Below are 21,438 nucleotides of genomic sequence, written 5' to 3'. Positions count from 1 at the left end.
ATCATATCCAGGCAGGCTTTTAACTTAAGAAGGAGACTCCACAACCTCTCTGAGTAGCCTGCTCCAGTGCTCTGCCACCCACCATGAAAACAAGTTTGTCTTCATATTCAGATGGAACTTCCTGTGCTTCCGTTTGAGCCCATTGCCCCTTGTCCTGTCACCAGGCACCACCTTTCTTGTTCTTAAAGCATGGAAATTAACTATACATTCACGATAAAAGCACTGTAATTATATATATATATCTCAGCATATTCAAACAAATACGAATACAAGACTTGTAATGACTTTATTTAGACACATTTTGTGTTGTCCTTGTCAGTTTTGACAGATTGGTGAAAGAACATAAGCTGTCCTGCATTCTATTTTTAATAATTGTACAATAAGCCACAGCAGAATACAAGCTGGAGAAATGTTTAGTCAGTATTTTCCATTCATTGCTAGTGATAACATTGTTTTGTTTTGCTTGTGCTATGCTTATGTACACTGGCCCCCTCTGGGAGATGGCTTCAAGTGAAATGCAAGTTACTAGTAGGAGCGGATTGCAGGTGGGACGGTCTGGCAGTCTTCCTCGTTCAAAGTTCTGTCGATCACAGGTCTGTATTTCAAGGTAACCTGAAGTAAAAGGGAAAAAACAACTTCAGGACAAACAAACGTCCTCCATCTAAACAAGACAGCCTAGCTAATAGGAATGGCCAAATAACACAGATAACAGAAGGACTTCATGGATTTTAAGCTTACTTCTCCATTAATTTCCTTCCATAGAAAATGGAGGTTCGTAACCTACAAGGAACGTTAAAAGTTCCATCCATTACCACTGACTAAATTCCTTAAAAGCAAAGCCTGACCAGAAATGGCATCAGAAGACTGACTTTAAAAAGGCCTTTGAACAAAAGTAAACTTTTGGCTAAGACTGCTAGCTCCTAAGTCTTTCATCTAGGAAAGCCCTGCAGACGAGAACCCAATGGGATCAGTTAGGAGACAGAACTGTGTTTCTTTCTAGTCTCAGCAGCTATTCAGGAAGTGAAGTGTTCTCACTTGTCCCCAAACTAGCTGAATTCCAGTTCAAATAGCAAAGTCACTCAGCAACAAAATAAGTTTTGTGACAGTATTATCATGATTACAAAAGCTGTCTATGCAAGCAGCTGTCTGTTGACAGCAAAAAAGACCCTCAAGCGTCATGTACCTTCCCAGATGGGATATCCACGTATGAAAGGGTGTGCTTTCTCCAGTGCTCTTCAAATGGCTTTCGCTGTTGGCCTTCGAGGGGCTTAGAATAGTCAAACTCATCTACCCGTAACTAAGAAGAAAATTAGGTTAGTTTTCGCCAGAAGTTATATCTGCAGATCACTTTAAAACCACACAATTAGTTGCACTTCAATTACAACTGTAACACAGTGTGTCTCCAAACAGACAGCAAGCTTTATCTTAACACTGCTCGTGTCCAATTTTAAATCCTCAGGCTTAACAAGGGCTTTAAGGTAACTTCCCTTGCATAGGACAATTATTCTGTGTATGCAAGCTTATGTCCTGTTTATGCATTCATAATGTTATTACTACATTCCTACTATATTACTATAAAGTCCTCTGTATTAATCATTCAGATGCACACACTGAATAACTCTTCTCAAGACTGTTGCCCAGTGTTGCATATATTGGTCATTTTATGCAATAAAAGAATAAGATATTCTTTTAAACAGATAAGAATAGATAAAGCAGAACAGATGGGACCCCAAACAAATACTACAGTAAACATAACACTGAAGACTGTACTTAGAAAAAATTACTAATTTAAAATAATCCATCTGAGGACACATAACAAGGAAATTTAATCCTACATGCAGGTCACAGAAAATATTTATACCTTATAATCCTCTCTGGCATGGGCACCCCGGGACTCTTTGCGAGCCTCAGCACCATAAATGGTTTGTAGAGCACAAAGCATCAGGTTTTGCAGTTCGAGGGTCTCCACCAAGTCAGTGTTCCACACAATACCTAGTAAAATATTAAAATACTATGGAAAATGGTCTACAAACAATCATTCCTCAATTTACTTCTGTCCTATTGTTGATACTTAGAATTGAGCTACCCAAAGCTCTACATACTGCAGTCACAGTACTCCACAACACTGAATTACTCACATTGCTTGCAAAGCTCAGGAATGACTCCAACACCCTAACAATCACCATGAATCTTAGATAAATTAGAGTTCTACCAGTCTCTGTTGCATGTATACTACTGAGACAAAATTACACCATAGATTCTTGCCTGAAACTCAGTCCCCATACCTCATTTCAGACCCTAAGATCTGACTAGATGATAGCTCTTTAAGTATATCCCTAGTAGATCCAAACAACAGGGTTTTCCCTTCCTTCCTACCTATCTGAGAGAGGAAAATAAATCCTGCTAGTCATACAAGGTTCTTCAAGATGGACTCAAGTTCACTTACACAAATGTATATCCATTCTAAGCTATTTTAACTTTTCTTGATGCTTAGCAAGAGCTGTCCAAGAAACCCAGTTCTATTTTTAGTGTTAGAAAACATGTCCAATAGCAGTAGTTGAAGAGAAATACGTGTGAGTGAACAAAAGGTACATCATCAGTTGTACTTAAATAACCAAGTTCTCTTGAGATACACTGCCAGACATGGCAGTATCTGCATGCACTGTGATCTGCTCAGATGAAGAATGAAAACTGAGTGTTAAGTCTATGAATGGTCTTGCAACTCCCTGGTCTTTTCAGAAGATACTAATGAAATTCATCATTCATCTTAATATTAGAACAACTTCACTTCATGTTCTGAGAGAAGAGCAGTTTGTACCTCACACAGTTAAATCCAATTTCAGTCTCTGCTTCTTTGAAAGATTATGCAACCAGAAAATGACCAATAAGATCAAGTATTTTACTGATTACCACGTTTAGTAAGTAGGGCTCTACAAAATATTTTGAAAGATTCAAAATGGTCAAAGTCTTCAGCCAAAGTTTCAAGAAACACATAAAGTTTATAGGACAAAAACCCCAAACGCCAACACTTTTCCCAGAGAGTACTCTGGCCAAGGTGTATTGTTTGCTATCAAATTACCTCTGTCAAAAGTCTTTAGATGAGCCAGATCACTATAAATTTGGCTAAGTTTTTCACAGCCTTCTTGGAGTACAGAACCAGTACGAAATACGGCAGCATGGTTTTGCATTGCCTGCAACACAGTAAAACAAAATCAGTTTGATATCCTGCACGCAAACCCAGGTAACCTCCTTAGCTCCAACAGAGTTTGCTACAGAGCTGGTTTGACTCCATTCTTCTATTCACCCCAAACAAATGAAACCCCACTCTACTATACAGCAAGTAAACCACACAAGAGGAATGACCACGAAGGGAAGAAGAAATTAACAGAAGACATACAACCTTTGCTGCACACAATCTTATCACACACTTTTTACTTCTGCAAAGCAAATCCCGAAGTGCACTTTGCAAAGTGACTGAACCCCACTGTTGCTTGCAGCTTCTCCCACCCTGTACTTCAGAGCTCCACCAGGCTTACCTTCTGCATGTTAAGTCGCACTTCTGAAGTTCTTATGCTCCCGTTAGCAAACCTTAATTTGTCAAGATTAGCAACTGACTCTTCACCAGCATTTGGTTTAATGGGGGGAACTGGCTCTCCTAATAAGAAAGTTTCAGTAAGTTTAGTAGTTTGGCTTGGCTTTGGTTTCTGGCAGTTTCATAGACTAACAACTACTGAAAGATTTGACTAAAACACCATATGTTTGCTTCCTCTGAGGTACACATTAACTGTAACTTTCCTGAACTCCCACCAACAGTATCCATACAAAAATAAAGTTTACAGAGGAACATATGAATCCCATTCTTTACTATGACAATTCATAGAGATTTTATAGGTTTGGCTAAATTCTGCTGTTCATTCCTTAGAAGCAGCACTTGATCAAAATCCTTCTAAACTATGGAATAAGCTTGTGGTCCTTAACACCTTTTCCTGTACTTTCCTTGTCTTCTCATTCCCAAACCTCCCACCTTCCCTTGGATCTGTTAAGGGATCAGTACAGGTCCATAAGCTTGGCAGTTACATGAGCTCTGCTTCTTAGCTCTAATACTGGAACCCACATGTTACTGGGTAACAAACCAAACACAGCATCTTACCAGCACAGTTCACTTCACATGTAGCTTTGCGTTCAGACTAATAAAACCCTTTCTACAATTTCAAACTCTAAGGAGCCACAGAGGGATTCAAATAAACATTGGCACAAAGCTGAACAAGAAATACCACATGATCTAAGCCAATACCAACAGGAACCATCACTCTGCACCTTGTGCAGTCAGACTGAAAAAACAATCAGTCTTATTATTTGGACATTAAGCAATGAGAAAATAGATGATGACTGCTGGAATTCAGCTGCTCTGGCAATATAACTGCCACTAACAGTATTTTGTTGGGGGTTGGGGGAGTTGTTTGTTTTTTCAGCTCAGTAACTGTTGCTGAACCAGATTATTTTAAAATGTTTAATATTCAACAGTGAATATTAAATCTCATCAGGGAATGAGATGTTTAGTATCCATCTCTTATCACTTGCATATAAGTTCTTCTTATAAATCAGCAAGGTGGCAGCAAATTCCACTATACAAAAGTGCCAAGTGTAAGACAGACTACATTTTGACATAGAAGATAGTGCAGGACGTAGAGAAGTCAGTCTTCACATTCAGTATTCTGTTTTAATTTGTGAAAAAAACCAACTGTTTTTGCCAATAGCATTGACCCAATTCTAGTTTTAAAAGTATCAACTTACAAAGCAAATGTTAATGTCAAAATATTTTCACAGCAAAGAACATGCCTATAAAAAGCATAAACACTGATCTCTTTCTTTTCTAACAAGTAAGGGCCTATGTCTATCATTCTAAATTTGATTCAGGCAGCAACAACTCTGTGTTGGGCAGAAATAAAATCATAAAGGTAAACGTCTAAAAAAGTGAGACTTACCAGGCTTGCATGTATTTGCAATAGTAAGGGCACAGGCACGACCAAACACCACCAAATCCAGAAGTGAGTTTGCTCCAAGTCTATTTGCGCCATGGACAGATGCAGAGGCTGCTTCCCCACAAGCATACAAACCAGGTACCACTTTATCCTGACCATTCACATGTGTAATCACCTGTCATTTCAGACACACAATTAATACTCATTTTTCAAACAATTTATAACATTGCAAACCTCCTTATTTGCAAAGGCCATGTGCATGTAAGGATGAAACACAGCAACCGTAAGTTTTCTCCAACTCTAAACTCGTAATTACCTTACTTCTAAAGGGTAAGTAGTAATACTATACAGCAGATGGAACTAAACCCAAATACTTCTTTATGCATGCTTATGAAGAGTACATGGCCCTGTTTCCCCACAATTTTGCAGCGAGTTGGAAATGCACAGGAATAGTCTGATCTGCACACATTTCTAAGGCTAAATTTTACAATAAAATTTTACAAGTACAATACATGAACAGAGGATTTAGCTGACATGATCACATTGACTTCTAACTCGTGTCAGTTGGAGGAATCTACTTTAGTGTTTAGATCACATGAACTACAGAGAATTAATATATATTAACTCGAGTTATAGATTGCAACAGAGCTCTAGTTTGATCAGCGTTCAACTATACTATCCTCAACTTGGTAAACAGAGAATTTTTGTCAGATGTGACAGTAACGTCATTTTAGATGTTTCTTGGAACTCCCACCTCTCCAGATGGACTGGAATATGGTTTTCAGGTTATTTTTAAAAACAAACCAGATTGTGTGTTTGAAGTATTCTGACATCATCATTATATCACTATTAATAATGGTATTAATCATCCTTACATTTATGAAAAACATTCTTAATGCTTTTATATTTGGAAAATTATTTCCTATTACCGTGATGATTGAAAAAAACCCAAAAGTAATGTATATTACTTACCTGTCCTTTGTAGTTAGTAGGAATACCTCCCATGTTATAATGCACAGTAGGCAGAACAGGGATAGGCTCTTTAGTGACATCAACTCCAGCGAATATCATAGCTGTTTCTGAAATCCCTGGGAGACGGGTTGCTAGCTGCTGTGGTGGCAAGTGGTGCAACTGCAAGTATACATGGTCTTTTTCAGGACCACAACCCCTACCGAAAAAAGGGCAACACTGGAATACATAACAGGAATTTACAAACACTAGTAACATTTCTAATCCAGTTTGTTTTGCTTGTGAAAATAAATAACTTTTTTTTCAAATGTTATCTGGCAAAAATTAATATCTAGGACATTAATAAGACTCTTGCACTTGGCAGAATTAAGACCATTTTCCAACTCCCAGCTTTCTTTTCATAATAATTCACACTGTTTAAGACTTTAAACCAGTATATCTCTGCAGAAATATGTAAAAATAATTAGTCAAGACAAGAGAGCACCAAATTATGTTCACTGTTTGCAGTAAGAGCAAATACATTAAGAGCAATTGTCTCTAGATACATCAAATTCAAACAGGAGACTCCTAACATCTTCTGTTCTCTTTCAGTATCGTTAGGAATTAACAAGAAAAATTTCAGCCTTACACGAGGAGATCAGCAAACACTTATTAAAGGTCACTCTCACAAATTATCATGTGCTTATCAAATGAACTATTGCACCACATACAGTCTAGCATGATTGAGAATTTATTCTGCAGCTTCATTAAGAGTATGTAACTAACCTTCCTTCACGGATTTCTATGGTCATAGAACGAGACACTACATCCCTGGAAGCCAGATCCTTAGCAACAGGTGCATATCTCTCCATGAATCTTTCACCTTGACTGTTAATTAGAATACCTCCCTCTCCACGACACCCTTCCGTTATAAGGCAGCCAGCCCCATAGATACCTGTTCAACAAAGAAAATATCATCAAATGAGATATTTTCTACACAGCTTCACAGTCAGGATGACAAACACTGAATAAACAAGATCTTCCTAATAATAATGCAAGTAAGTCAGATGGGCAGACTTCATTCCACCCTAAATATACCACTAGGAGCTGTCCCCCAGGACTACATAGAAAAAAGTGTTGTTATTCCTTTCAAACACTCTTCCTGAAAGGTAAGTAAGTTGATTTGGAATCCCCACAGTATTTAAAATATTAAAACTGGAAGTGATCTGCACCCTTCAATGTGCAAGGAGAATTTTACAATTATTTGCTTATTTTTGTTTCCTCTTCTGTGCTAAAGCAGTACAGGCTGACTTCAAATTGCGTGGAATACTGAGTATTCTTTTCCTTTAGAGAAGGAAGACCCATCTGTTAGCCTTCAGCACTGGTCATCACAGAAAACAAAACCACAAACCAACTCATGCACTTGATAATTATCTTAAAAGCTACAGAATTATCACACAACCAATGAAGCTTCTTTAACTGGAAAAACCTTAAGTCAGTCAAATGAACATTGGATGTCTATGATTGTAAAATTAAGCGAACAGTTAAAAAAAAAACCCACAAATTAAAACAAAGCATTTAATCAGCTACAAAAGAAATCTAGTTTGTAATCATTGTTCACAGTTTAGATACTGATTCTGTGCTATAAAACTACAGTCCTAAATATGTACCTTAACCGTTAAAATATTAAAGACAAAGGAGATATCAGTTTAAGAGGTGAAGTGGTTTCAGCTTTGAATTCATAAAACCTGTTAGTAAAGACAGTACCTCAAGATATTTAACACTGGTCTTTAAATTGGAACAGCTGAGACCTTTCCCACACTGTAAGTCTGACTCTCAGATTTATATCCAACAGGAGCTGCAGACAAATCTAAACACATCTCAAGCAACTAATGAAGTGCTGCAGAAGAGTGCAAACTGACTTGAGCACATTTTAAAGCAAAGAAAAGCCTGTTGCTTTCTTCAACTCGTTAAAAATAGTGTTTGTGAGTATTATTTCATATTCTGTACCTGTAGGGTGAAACTGGACGAATTCTAAGTCCTGGCAAGGAAGCCCAGCCCGTGTGACCATTGCAGTGCCATCACCCGTACTGGTATGAGCAGAGGTACAACTGAAGTAGGTGCGGCCGTACCCACTACGCAACACAAAAGGTAACAGAATCAGCAGGAAGAAAAATTAAAACATCACCAGAACATATGACTCAATTATGCTGTTTGTATAACAGTGGAAATAGAGCAAAGGGTTAATAAGAAAAATGCCTAAGGTTTGCCCTCTCCTGCACTAAGTTCAACCAAAAGAAAACAAAACTGGTATTGCCCTGTTATGCTCAACCATATTTGAAAATGGTCGGTAACGGAAGGTCAAAAAAAAAAGAATACCAATTCCAAAGCAGGCTAGTTAGGGTAAAATCAGAAGCCTTTCTGCCAGCAAAAAAACCCAAGTTATTTCAGGAAATTCTATCAATCCAATACCATTCAAATTAATTCAAACTATTACTAGCAGTTTTATAAAAAAATGCATATAACAATGGTTTATATCCTCAACATGGCTCCTAACTTTATATTCTTATATTTAAAAACTTAGTTTTCTAGGTATTAAACATGAATTCTTACGCTGAAAACTAGGTTAGCCTCCAATGTTATTGAGAACTGCCAATAAGACAAAGTTCAGGACAAACTCTCAAAAGAAATATCAATGTACATATTGTATGTACCTCAAAGTACACAAGTATGAAAACTGCCTTGGCTTTAAGAAAGCAATATCACACAGGCAACCAAGCTAAATATTTTTCTTTGACATATATGTTTATAAATATTTTATATACTGAAATAGATAGGAGACAGCCATAAGCAGCAAAAGATTAATGCACTATAATAAACATATACAAACTTTGCAACCAAGTAATGTTAGGTTACACTCATATTCTGCTAATTTCATCCTAGAACAGTTAGAATTACAATGGTAACATCTTAATGTCATAGATTCTTCAGAATTATGACAATAACTGTTTTCTAAAGGAAATTTGGGACTCTACAGAGTCTGCTGTAGCATTGCAACAGTATCTGCTTTAAACAGCAAGTTTTAAAAATCAAAGACCAGTTTAATCACACATACCACTTATACATTCCTAGTTTATGTCAGTGTTCTAGAACTCAAAGTTAGATCTCAAACCAAATTTATACTTGGTCACAAAATTAGTATGTGCCTTCTTTCAGAGGGAATGACTGAATTCAGTTATATTGCTTTCGGGGTGGAGGGAACGAACCTATAACGTATCCCCTCCACACTGTGGATTCAAACACATGCACAAACGCACAGACTTCCAACAGTAACACTCCCAAATTTCTGTCCCTCACCACAAACGTTACATTACCCAGTGGCAATGACCGTGTTCTTTGCCCTAAAACGATGTATGGTGCCATCTTCTATGCACAAGGCAATAACACCACGACATTCTCCGTTCTCCATAAGTAGGTCCAAGGCAAAATATTCAACAAAGTAGCTTGTATCATATCGTAGGGACTGGGGGAAAATTAAAAAGGGAACTTTAAGAAAAATTAAGACAGTTAAGTAACCTCTCTTCAAAACTGTCAATGTGTGTGGGCTGTACCAGTATAGCAACCACCACCCCACCAACTCTCAGGGAAGACCGCGCTCAAATATTTATAAAAAATTGCTAATTAATCTATTCTAGCTTAGAAAGACACAGGTAACTACCAAATCACTTAATTCTGAGAAGCCATAGCTAGCCAGCAGACTTGTTATTTCACCTCTACATTTGGCAACAGGCTACCCAGCTGCAGTGTTGGATACACGTACAAGCACGTTATACTTAAGCTCTCCAGGAGGAATGGAATATATGTCTGGGAGCCTATTATACCAGCAGAAGCAGCGGGCACCAAGTCAAACATTTTTTCATGCCCTCAAGGATCAGAGCAACATTTGGCAGCACTGAGCATTTGAATTGAAGCCACATACACAGTGAAAACCTGAAGGAGTGCAATTAGCTGCCAAGTAAATAAAAGACAGTAGGTACTGGGTACTTAATTTCACGTTTCAAGCAGCTCACTACGATTTTCAAACAACCAGAACTTTCTTCAGTTATGGTCTGTAGAATTAATAGGCAGAACTGCTGGAACACCAGTCACTCACTTGCCATAGAGCAAGCTCAGAAATGCACAGTGGGCCTTAATCCAGCTACACCTCAACTTCCCCCAGTCCTCGTTTGAATAACAGTGAAAGACAATGCTGTCTTGTACTTCTTTTCAGAGCTCCCCAATGCTGCTGTCTCAAATGTTTTGAAAAAACAGTTTTTTTGGGGAAAATTTACATAAATTCTCTCTGGGTCTATCAACAGACACGAAAGTACTAAGAGTGCAGAATTACTCCAGACTATGAAGCTAACAGTGTACACTAATTAACATCCATTGTCTTCATGGAAGCCATTATGTTTACAATCTATTTATTCTGTTTCTGCTTACTCCTGACAAAAAACAAGCATCACCTAGGCTATATCCTTCCCCATTGCCCCACAAAGGAAGGAAACCCAGAACTGTTATAAGCCATTCCCCTGGATTCCTCATTCATATGTGAACAGCTACAGGTTTTGTTTGTTTTTGGGTTTGATTTTTTTTTTCAAACTCTAGGGGAAAAAAGGAAAAAAAAAAATCATTAACTGTAAATGCAAAAACCCAAACCAAATTTCCTTTACCACTGCTTACCCTGCCATACAGAGTATGCAAGAGTGAGTGTCCTGTCCTGTCTGCAACACAACAGCATCTGTGAGCCTGTCCTCCTTTTCCAAACTGAAGACTCTGTCCACCAAATGCACGCTGATAGATTTTTCCTTCTTCAGTTCTGCTGAACGGCATCCCATAATTTTCCAGCTGTTGAACCCAAACAGAAGCATCAGAAGCTCTTGTGCATAACAATCCAACCAGTTATTTTAAGGAGATCTCCTTGGGAGCTAGCCTATGTTATAAATAACTACAGCTGACATCAACTCCAGTGGGTCTCACCTCTATCACCGCAGCTGGGGCTTGCTCAGTCATGTAGTGTATGGCATCCTGGTCACCCAGCCAGTCGGACCCTTTCACTGTGTCATAGAAATGCCACCTCCAGTTGTCATCCTCCATGTTCCCCAGAGCGGCATTGATCCCTCCCTGAAAATGAAAATCCATTTGCCTAGAATTACATTACTAGGTTTATCTCATTTCTACTAAAAAAAAAAAAAAATCACACACCACTTATGCATCTGTGTACATGAAATACAGTAAAGTCAGATTTCATGTGGCTCTGAAAAACCTGAAATTTCTCAGTTTCACAGTGACTCATCCTGCTGTTTTGTGAAACACAGTGAATCACAAACTTACGCAGAAGCAGCACTGCATTTTGAAAATCTTTAGAAAAGGGAAGAAAAAAGAGGCAGTGTGGTGAAATGAATACATAAGTGAGGAAATAAAAATTATAAGAACAACTGAAAGGGAGATTAAAAAATGTGTCTTGCAATGTCATTAGGTTTGGAAAGACACTGAAAAGTACCTGTTACTTAATATAAAGTTTGGCAGTGTTTGGATAATGGTTGGGCTGTATGATCTTAGAGGTCTTTTCCAACTTAATGATTCTGTGATTCTACGATATACTGTCCTCCACGAAAGTTTCAACTAAATATGCAATATTTATAAATAGAAGTGTGGCCTTGAAACATGATGTTTGGGTGGGGCTCTGAGCAACCTCATCCAGTGGGTGGCACTGCTGCCCATGGCACAGGTGTTGGAACTGGATAATCTTTAAGGTCCTTTCCTACCCAAACCATTCCATGATTCTATATCCAAATCAGCTTTCCAACAGCAAGCATTTTTTAAACATTTGTTCTACCTCATTTCTCACCTGTGCAGCAACTGTATGAGATCGGGTGGGAAACAGCTTGGTAACACAGGCTGTATTAAATCCAGCTTCTGACAAACCAAACGCAGCCCGCAGACCTGCTCCTCCCGCACCCACAACAACTGCATCGAATTCATGGTCCACTACTGGGTACTGTGTAGAAATCTGGAAAAATAAATCAGTTTGTTATGATCACAAATAGTTCAAGCTAGATCAAACAAGTTTCATAGAAACACAAGCAGCATAAGTTTAGTGTTCTTCATAGACTCTTGCAGCAATTGCTACATCTGTTATACGCTCTTGGGTGAAAACTATCATTAAAAAAAGGCAGGCATTTCAGCAACTCAGTCTCACTATGTACTTGAACACAACACTCCACTAGAAGCCAAGTACCTGGCTGTTACACACTCTCAAGCATTAGGTGTATTACTTAATCTGTTACTCATGATATAAGAACTACAAACCTACCGAATCAGAAACCTTGGTAGAAGCGTTCTTCTTTCCATAGACAGTGAAGTGTAAGGTGCGTGCAGGAATCTGGCATGCCGCCGGCCACTGTGGAAAGAAGCCGAGACAACTGTTACAGAACAAAGGTTTCCACAAGGAAGACTCTGGGCATTCTCAGCTACCCTACGTTCATATCAAATTTTCACTTACCACTGATACCATGCACACAAGATTATTGTACGAATACATTTTACAGCTACATGCAATGAAGTAGCCCAAATAATAAAACTGAGAATAAAAAGCAGGAAAGTATCAAGTTTTGACTGGATGAGAGAACACCCTGCAATTAACAGGATGTCACAGACTATCCCTTATGTACTTCACTAACAGTCACCAGTCTCTCAGACCTATCTGAGGCAGCACCAACATAAGAATATGTTTGTAATTAATGCTGTAGATTTCTTCCATCTTTTTTCATAATTAAGCAAAGATGAAGACAGCATTATAGGAACCACAGGAAGTAATGGAAAATGCCTCTCATATTGAGCAATCATCATAATTTGAATTATTTCAGGTAGTCAGAATAATGAAGACTGAAAAAAATAGGTTGTAGGGAATGCTGTTCCAGCTAAGCATTTCTTCAAAAGTCAGAGATATTTCTCTTTTCTCATGCTCTTATTAAATTAGTGACCCACCTAAGAACATTTATTAATACTTAAATGAAGCACAGGGGCACGAGTTTTACCCTTCTGCAATGTCATTCCCTCTCCCCTGACATATTCAAAAGCAAACCAAACCAAAAGGACCCACACCTACTCAGTACTCAGCCTTTGCTTCAATAGATTAAAACAACTAGAATTTTAGTCTCCTCCTCTCCAACACATTGGAACCTGGTATTCCTTCTTTACGCAGCCCAAAAAACACACCTAAATCAGCATGTATGATTGCTGAGAAGAGCACCACAAAGCCATACTACTCACCTGCCCAGTGACATCAGCACTTCCCTATTTGAAATATATCCTCAAATGCACTGGAGTGATATCTGTCTTTTCCAGCAACTGTTACATTCATAGTTCCATCGCCCTACACTACACTACCAAGCAGCTCTTCCATTCTCATCACTTCCAAATGTCCACCTCTTTGCTCATCTCTTACATGAACTACAGAACACTTCCCTCAACTTAGTTTTGTCATTTCTCATACCAGTTTCCTCAAATTATCTTCTTGCATAACAGCAAGTTACACGAGTCTGTGTACTCAGACTTGCTAACACATTTCTGGTTTTTACAGTTATCTTAGAATAAGATCAATCTTAACACTGCCCTGTTATCATGCCTTGGGGCAATTCCATGACCATCTTAACCTCTGTATCAATATTCTTCATTAACATTCTTCATTCACATGCAAAAACAGATCAACTAGTCCACTGACAGCCAGATGAAACCTAAACATCAGACACAATTTACCTGCAAACCAGTTTTCCTGAGTCACAGCTCAAGCAGAAATGGGGTCTCCTCTTTGCAGCAGAACTGCTTTCACAGGCCTGAGTAAACCTGGAGTGAGACCCACAGAACTCTACACCGCGCACTTGAAATGCAGCAGCCACGCAGTCTGTAGCAGACACTACCTGCTTGTTCCCAAAACATTGTTCCAGCAACAGCAGAGCTCCTTTCACTGCAATAACTTATTTCTTGCACGTGCGCAACAACACATTCAGTTATTGGATTAAGTGATTCAAACAAAATCTTAACTGTATGCGAAGAAGCACACAAAGAGAGATCTGTACATACTTGGTATTGCTTAAAGAAAGTGCAAATGACTGAAGGGAGAAAACCATAACTGGTTATGCTCTAAAGCCTCAAAAGAAATTGAATCATTTTTTTTCTCCCCTCAGACTAAACAGAATACTGCAATGTCCAGTCAGAATTCTGACACGATACCTTGCAACTGATTTACTTGCTAAAAGCTTTTATTATTTTCTGAAGTCACTATCAACAGTTATCTAATACATTTTGCATCAGAGAACTCTGGAAGTATATTATTAAAAAAACCCACAAAATATACAACTGTTTAGCAGATTGCTTTTCTTTTCTTCTCACATCTAAGCTTCTGCAAAACAAGTCTTCAGAACTGCTATTCCCATCCATATAGAATTGTTTTGTTAGAGCTGTACATAAGAATTTCTCTTGCCACTGAATTTTGTTAGAATGAGTCTGATCAAAAGTCCACAAAGCGGAAAAAGATGTTGTAATAAATCTGAAGGAAACACTTATCAGAGTAATCCTGAATTGTAATGCTACAGGGAAGACTGTGGCCCTTATGAAACTAAAGGTCCCATCAGGGCTATCTCACTGTCATCTAAAACATAGAGACACTTTTTAAACCTTTCCTTGTCTCAGTAGGTTGTATTTTCTGCACTTGCTTTGTAAGACAGGGACAAGTACAGTTGTATTTACAAGATCCTTTTCCCACATGTTTATCTTTTGTAACCCCAAGCTCATTATGGACACACACAGGGTGAGAACAGGGGAAAGAAACTGAAAACTCCCACCTCACCACGGAGAAGAAAAAACCTTCCTTCAGGACCTGCAGCTTCCAGCCCAGCTAACGCAAACCTACCAGATGCCTCAGCAGCCCCTTCTGGCATAATCACCAGCAATTTCAAGCAACACGCAGATATACACTGGCTTCCTATGCAGGTCCAGAATCACAGAATCTGTTAGGTTGGAAAAGACTTCTAAGACCATCAAGTCCAACCTACGACCAAATACCATCACTGTGAATAAGACCATAACACCGAGTGCCACAACCAGCCTTTTCTTAAACACCTGCAGGGGCGGTGACTCCACCCCCTCCCTGGGCAGCCCATTCCAATGTTTGACCATCCTTTCTGGGAAGAAATTCTTCCTAATGCCCAACCCAAACCTCCTCTGGTGCAGTATACCCTCTCATCCTATCGCTGGCTACCCAGGAGAAGAGGCCAACCCCCACCTGGTCACAACCTCCTTTCAGGTGGTTGTAGAGAGCAATAAGGCCACCCCTGAGTTTCCTCTTCTCCAGGCTAAACAATCCCAGCTCCCTCAGCCAATCCTCATCAGATTTGTGCTCCAGACCCTTCACCAGCTTCGCTGGCCTTCTCTGGACCCGCTCCAGCACCTCAATATCCTTCCTGAACTGAGGGGCCCAGAACTGGACACAGTATTCGAGGTGTGGTCTCACCAGCGCTAAGTAGAAGGGAAGAATCACCTCCTTGGACCTGCTGGCCACACTGTTCCTGATACATAAGGAGCCTGCGGCGACCTTTTTACCTCGATGCTGGGGCTGCACCTGCCAGGCCCCTCCAGGGCCTTTCCCCGGCACATCCCTTTCCCGCTGCCTCCTTCATTCCCTCAGGACTCCGCTCACGGCCTCAGGCTACGGCGCTCGGGAGGCGCGGCCCGGCCATGCCCACAGCCACCTACTCCCTGGTCTTCCCTCCAGGAGTAACCTGCCTCCAGGACACGAGCAGCAAGGTCGGCACGGCTCCAAAAAAGGCACCAGAAAGACCGAGCCTGCCGAGGGGGGGGGGGAGCCGGGGGCACCAGGTGGGTCAAGGTCACGGGGGAGACAGAGGGGTCGGGCCGCCGGCGGCGGCGGCGGGAGGGCAGGGCCAGGGTCGGGCAGCGGCACGGGCAGGGGCACAAGCCGGGGGCACAGACAAGGACAGGCACTCACCGCCCGCGAAGCCGCCGCCGGGCGCAGCCACCGTCTCGCCAGCCCCCGCGCAGCCGCCGCCGCCATCTCGCACCGCGGGCACGGGGGGGGGGGGGGGGGGGGGGGGGAGCGGGCGAGCAGGACGCAGGCGCGAGGCTCGGCGGGACAGACCAATCGTGCCGGGGGGGCGGGGGGACGAAGTCACGGGCTCGATGCCGCCTGAGGGATACGAGCCGACAGCTGCGCGTTTGCTTTGATAAAACCTGCTTGCGGGTGTGTCTCCTCCGTGAGGAAAGGTTCCTGAACAGCTTCTGTTTTCAGAGGAATTAAAAAAAAAAAAAAAAATTTAAAAAAAAAAAAAACAAACACAGAAAACACACACGAACCTAGAATTCTGTTACTGCCATTATTTTTTTCTTAGTGAAATACTGAAAAATGTAGTTCTCCGGCACTACAGGATTCGGCCTCTCCTCTCTTTGACAGTGCCTGAAATCTTGTTGCTTAACGAATAGGCCACAATTGTTTTTTTAAAGCTGTGGGAAAGATCGCTTTGTAAACATAAGGTTTGGGCAAAAGAGTGAGGAAAAGACTGTGAAGCATGTTCTCTATGAGACAAAAACCAAATCAGACGTAGATTCAGCCAATTCGGAAGGTTTAGATGCCACTAATATCTGTGCTCCGTAGCCGATGTTTATGGAATAAAAAGGGCCCGTCTGAGGCGGGGACAGACGGACGGCAGCGTCCGCTTGTTGTCCCACCCCCTCGGCTCCCCCCGCTTTGTCTCGGCTGATGGGCCGGCCCGGGAGGGGGCGGGGCCGGCAGGTGAGTGGCAACGCCAGGGACCCGCGCGCTTCCGGACTCGTGCGTGGGGGTCGCGCTGCAGGGGAATGGGGACGGAGATGGGAATGGGGATAGGGGTATGGGGACGGGGACGGGCCTGGGATGCCGCCGCGGGGCGGTCCGGGTTGGCCGTTCGGAGCGCGCCCAAGCTCCCAAGTGTCGGGGCCGCCGTCCGAGGGGCTCGGGCAGAATTCCCAGCCCCGCAGCGGGAGGAAAGGGTAGCAGAGGGAGCGGCCCCTGCCCCTCTGCGCGCTTCGCTGCTGAGGCCGTATCTCCCCTCTGTACGCCTCAGGTGCCTTCATGAATAACTTAAACGACCCTCCCCACTGGAACATCCAGCCCAATCGGCGCGATCCCGGTGATGACGGGAGCAGATGGAACTACGCTCTGCTGGTCCCCATGCTGGGCTTGGCCGCCTTCCGTAAGTAGCGCCGGAGCCGGGGCGCGGGGCTGTGCCCTGGCCTCGCCCCCAGCCCAGGGCGAGTCTCTGCAGCAGCCCAGGGATAAAACCATGCCCTGGCTGGGGATTTCCTCAGGTCGTCTTGTTTGTAAACAACCAGCACTGCTCATAACGCTAAGGCAGTGGCCATTTCTCCCACATGGAATGGAATCTGTGTTTAATAAGATCCAGTTTATGAAGTTCTCTCGGAGGAGTGGACACAGCATGTACTAAAGAGCCCCACGGTAGCAACCCAAGAAGTTGCTGATGTATATTTATTTATTGGACCTGAAAGGTTCTCAGTGCAGTACCTGCATTGGAAACCTCCAGTTCGTTTCTGTATAACTTTATTTTCTTTCTTTAATCCAAGTGGTGCAAGTATTGGCAATAAAAGAATAGGGAATATTTTACTTTGGGAAAACGTGATCATTTAAAGTGACTTACTGTGAAAGAGGAACACAGAAATACATTTTGTGGGGACATGTAAATAGAAGTGAGTATCACTGGGGAGGGCAGGAGAGAGAGTTATTTGCACTTAGTAGCTTCCTTTGAGGCATAGTTAATTCATCACACTTATCATTGTTTTATATTATACTCGTGTCTGAAGTCTCATTTATATATGGTAGGTTGGATCTGGACCAGAGAATGTCAAAAAGAAATAGAAAGAGAAAAACAAGAGTACCATAAAAAGCACTCATCTTTACAAAAAGACCTGGAAGGCAAATACCGGGATATAATCACGGAGAACCGTCGTGCTGTTGCTCACTTGGAGGTGGAGCTGGAAAAGGAACGCAACAGAACCCTGAGTTACCGCGAAGCCCTCGTGTCCCAGAGCCGCAAACTAGTAGAAGAAAGGAGGCTCCTAGAACAGGAACAGGAGAAGTTGGAGCGAGAAAAACAAGTCCTCTTGCACTCAGGAGCAGAAGGTAGCTTGTACCAGAGTTGCCTGGCAAAGGAAGAAGAGTGGCAAAAGAGAGCCAATATTTTACTGAAAGAATTTGAAGAGGGACTTAAAGAAAGACAGGACATCTACTGCAGTCTTGTTGTTCCCAGAAGTCAGAGACTAGAAATAGAGAAAAATCTGCTAGTTAAAGCAGCAACTGATCCTGTTGCTATGGCTTTACATGTGGAAAGTGGCTTAAAAGATATTTTCAAATACGATAACTACTGTGGTAATATGCTGAACAGAAACAAAAGTCAAAATGGAAAGCTTATGTGGCTGTATCTGAGAAACTGGGAACTAGCTGTTGAACTGCAGAAGTTCAAGAGGGTAGAAAAGGCCATGTTAGGAAAACGCTAAGTAGGGGAAGTAATGGGATTCTCCGTGATCCACCGTGCATGGTAGGGACAATCACAGTTGTAGTCCGAAGCTGTTAAACTCTTCTACTGTGTTGCCATCTCCCCTCCTCACTGCACTTGTATTTGCATGGGACATGTGGTGCTGGTGCCTTTCCTTTCACTAACAGCAGACGCTCCAGCGAGCTGTGCATGCTCTTAAACTCTGTGAGTGTGTTCGTATTGCAGACTGCAGTGTAGTGTAGAGATAGGCCAGCTTCCACAGGTATCAGAAGCAGCAAAATAGAACTGGGTTTAGAGGGATTTACCTAGTAGTTGGTGGTCACGCTCCATCAACAGAGAGGTGTGGTTTGTCTCCCCCAAATGCGGTAGCGCATTGTGCTCCTTATCCCTGACTTTTTACATGGTATCATAAGACTATCTTTTTTTATTATTATTATCTTTACTACCATTTTTCAAAGTTTGTTTAAGCAAGACTGATTTTGAGGCAGATATTCGGAAGGGACAATGCTTGGGCAAGCTGCTTGACACCAATCCTACATGTCTGTACATACATTCATACAAGTACATGTATGCGTGAATGTGTGTGTGTATAAATGTATGTATTAGTATTCTGAGGGGGGAATAGCATGATCCTGTTTCAAATTCATCAGCCTTTTATTGTCTTCCAGCTTGATAAAATAGTATTTTAAGAACGAAACATACAGAAGATGCTAATCAAAATAACACGTAAAGGAACAGGCTGATGTGAGTCTCATTGGGGCTCAGGATCAATTCTTGAGTACTAGAGTGTATAAACTTGAAGTTACATTCTTATCGTATTGGAGATATGTTAAGAATACTTGTATTTTTTTCTCAACTAGAGTTTTAGTTTTAACCCAGAAATGTGCCTCCATGAGGGATGATGTCACCATGCTGCTGCCTCTGCTTCCCAGGACACTGGCTGCTACGTGGTTAGCTTGTAGGAACCTCCTTGGGTTACAGCTGTTGCACCTGGCTATGCTCCTTGGACAGGTCCTGTTTGTTATTTGAAGATAGAAACTTAAAAGCAGCCTGCACTGGCCACAGTCTCCCTCTCCGACTGTCTCCATTCTCCCAGAACTGAAGTACACTTCCCCACGGCTCTTAAATTTTGACCTTACGGTCCACCACTACATGTACACCTGACCATGATAGCCTACATATATACAAGCTTTGCAAACTTTTAAGAGAGGGGACTTTTTAATTTAGTTAATAAAAACAAAATAGATACGGTAAAAATAAAATTATAGATAGAGCAAAATAAAATAATACAGGAAAATAAGCAGTTCTAGATTAAAAAACACCAACATCAACAAAAAAAGCCATTACCTGAAATCTCTTAAAACTTTGAGTATACTTTGACTCCTTTGAGCAGTAGAAACCACATTCTTTTTCAACAGTGCCATGTATTTTGGATAACTTTTTTCTTCCTCCTTTGTAATCCAGCCTTAGACCTCAAAGGGGCAGTGTTTAACCTTCTGTTTATATTATCTGGTCTTCTCTGTTACTTGACTTTGATTAGTGTTGGTAGGTTGTCAGGTCTTTGATTAGTAGTTCATTATTTCCTGAGGGCTAGACTTGGTAAACAGGTTTGCTCTAGGCAATCATCTAAAATCATGTCTTGGAAGCAATCTAGCTTTGTGAATGCCCATCCAAGTTTAACAGAGAGCTCTTACAGATGTGGGTTTTTTTCTCTTACTGTTTTCTCCTGGTTTCATTTCAGTCTGGGCACAGAAGAAAGCAAATAAACCTTTTGAAATAGTGTGTGCAACCTAATCCAATTACTCAGCAAAAATACCTAACATGAAATGAGATTCCTAAACTAAATAGGTGCTTCCCGACTACTCAGTTTTGCAGTTGTGATTTTGCTCACCTTATTGGTACTAATTATACTGTTATGTTGATCTATTAGTGTTTTATGTACTAATTTTTTTTAATAAAGTTGTAGTAGACAAACTTGGAGGAAAGAAAAGAGCTCATCACAAACAGCAGAAGGGCCACAGTTTGTCTGGATGCGAAGCGTTATGTGGGTTGGGAGATGAGAATGCAATTGAGTTACTACTCATGTGTGGCTGCCTGAGCCAAGCTGCTGCCCCTGGCCATATACACACACCCTAACTGCCAAGTAGAACAAATCAGTTTGAAAAACTTACCCCATGTGTAATTCCTTCTGAATGTGGAAAGGGACCATCCAGCTATGGTGCCTTTCACAAGTCAGTGCAGGCAGTTCAGCCACTCAGCAGACAAATGTCAGATGAGAAATCAATGCCAATGTATTTGAGATTCATGCCTTGAATTTGTACATCGTAGTATTAAAAGAGCAAAGATTTTATGTTTTGTCATTTTTTTGTAGTTTGTCACTGACATCACTCAAAATGTTTAAAGAAATTGTAATCGAGGGTAAAATATTTTTTCAGTATAAATATGTATGTTGAAGCATCATGCGCTCAGTTGTACAGGGTTGGATGCAATAGAATAGATGCACTTCTTTTTTAGAAGTGTCGGTTATTTGTTCAACTAATCACTGAACTATTGTTCGTGGACTGAAGATCACAGTATAAAGACTGAAGAGTTACTTCAGGAGGCTTTTTGAAAGTGTGTAACTGGTTTAGAAGCACTGGTCCTGTTAGTTTTTACCCAAACCCATGTTTGTATGTGTGTGATGTATTTTTGAAACACTCCCCCTTTGTAGGTTTTTATGTTGAAAATGCTAATTTAAGTTTTATCTTGCTCAGCACTGTTATTCTGGATTGGTTAATTGTTTGGAACTGCCCATGTATATTTAGAATGCAAGAAAAATTTTAAAATATGTAATGAACGTTTTTGTTATGAAAATTGTCACTCGTTAAACAATAACAATTAATAAAAACTTACATATTTCTGCA

General features: G+C 41.0%; 2 protein-coding genes across 3 annotated transcripts; one reads left to right on the top strand and one right to left on the bottom strand.

Annotated features, from left to right (window-relative positions):
- Window positions 1-261: 261 nt before the first annotated feature.
- Window positions 262-16,061, bottom strand: SDHA (succinate dehydrogenase complex flavoprotein subunit A). Its single transcript, XM_032706011.1, has 15 exons — window positions 15,979-16,061; window positions 12,286-12,372; window positions 11,821-11,982; window positions 10,950-11,093; window positions 10,653-10,817; window positions 9,305-9,453; window positions 7,941-8,065; window positions 6,717-6,885; window positions 5,955-6,150; window positions 4,986-5,157; window positions 3,537-3,655; window positions 3,080-3,191; window positions 1,862-1,992; window positions 1,184-1,297; window positions 262-612 (listed from the first exon to the last, which is right to left on the bottom strand). Exons 1-15 carry the CDS (start codon window positions 16,042-16,044, stop codon window positions 526-528), a joined length of 1,998 nt encoding a protein of 665 aa, XP_032561902.1. The 5' UTR covers window positions 16,045-16,061; the 3' UTR covers window positions 262-525.
- A 693-nt stretch (window positions 16,062-16,754) lies between these two features.
- Window positions 16,755-21,438, top strand: CCDC127 (coiled-coil domain containing 127). 2 transcript variants are annotated; one of them, XM_032706025.1, is made up of 3 exons: window positions 16,755-16,779; window positions 17,090-17,218; window positions 17,863-21,438. In XM_032706025.1, exons 2-3 carry the CDS (start codon window positions 17,098-17,100, stop codon window positions 18,534-18,536), a joined length of 795 nt encoding a protein of 264 aa, XP_032561916.1. In that variant the 5' UTR covers window positions 16,755-16,779; window positions 17,090-17,097; the 3' UTR covers window positions 18,537-21,438. The 2 variants fall into 2 exon arrangements, with proteins under 2 accessions (XP_032561916.1, XP_032561925.1); XM_032706034.1 differs by having other exon boundaries at window positions 16,764-16,818.

The sequence above is a fragment of the Chiroxiphia lanceolata genome, chromosome 1, assembly GCF_009829145.1.
Source record: "Chiroxiphia lanceolata isolate bChiLan1 chromosome 1, bChiLan1.pri, whole genome shotgun sequence".
NCBI classification, from domain to species: Eukaryota; Metazoa; Chordata; class Aves; order Passeriformes; family Pipridae; genus Chiroxiphia; species Chiroxiphia lanceolata.
The sequence above is the reverse complement of the archived record's forward strand: the minus strand, read 5'-3'. Positions and strand labels throughout refer to the sequence as shown.

Coding starts and splice junctions, on each gene's coding strand:
- SDHA (XM_032706011.1), bottom strand. CDS start 16,044: ATGGCGGCGGCGGCTGCGCGGGGGCTGGCGAGACGGTGGCTGCGCCCG. Junction 10,818..10,949: donor CCCCAGCTGCGGTGATAGAG/GTGAGACCCACT, acceptor TGGGTTCAACAG/CTGGAAAATTATGGGATGCC. Junction 6,886..7,940: donor CGTCCAGTTTCACCCTACAG/GTACAGAATATG, acceptor TTTGTTGAACAG/GTATCTATGGGGCTGGCTGC.
- CCDC127 (XM_032706025.1), top strand. CDS start 17,098: ATGAATAACTTAAACGACCCTCCCCACTGGAACATCCAGCCCAATCGG. Junction 17,219..17,862: donor GCTGGGCTTGGCCGCCTTCC/GTAAGTAGCGCC, acceptor TATATATGGTAG/GTTGGATCTGGACCAGAGAA.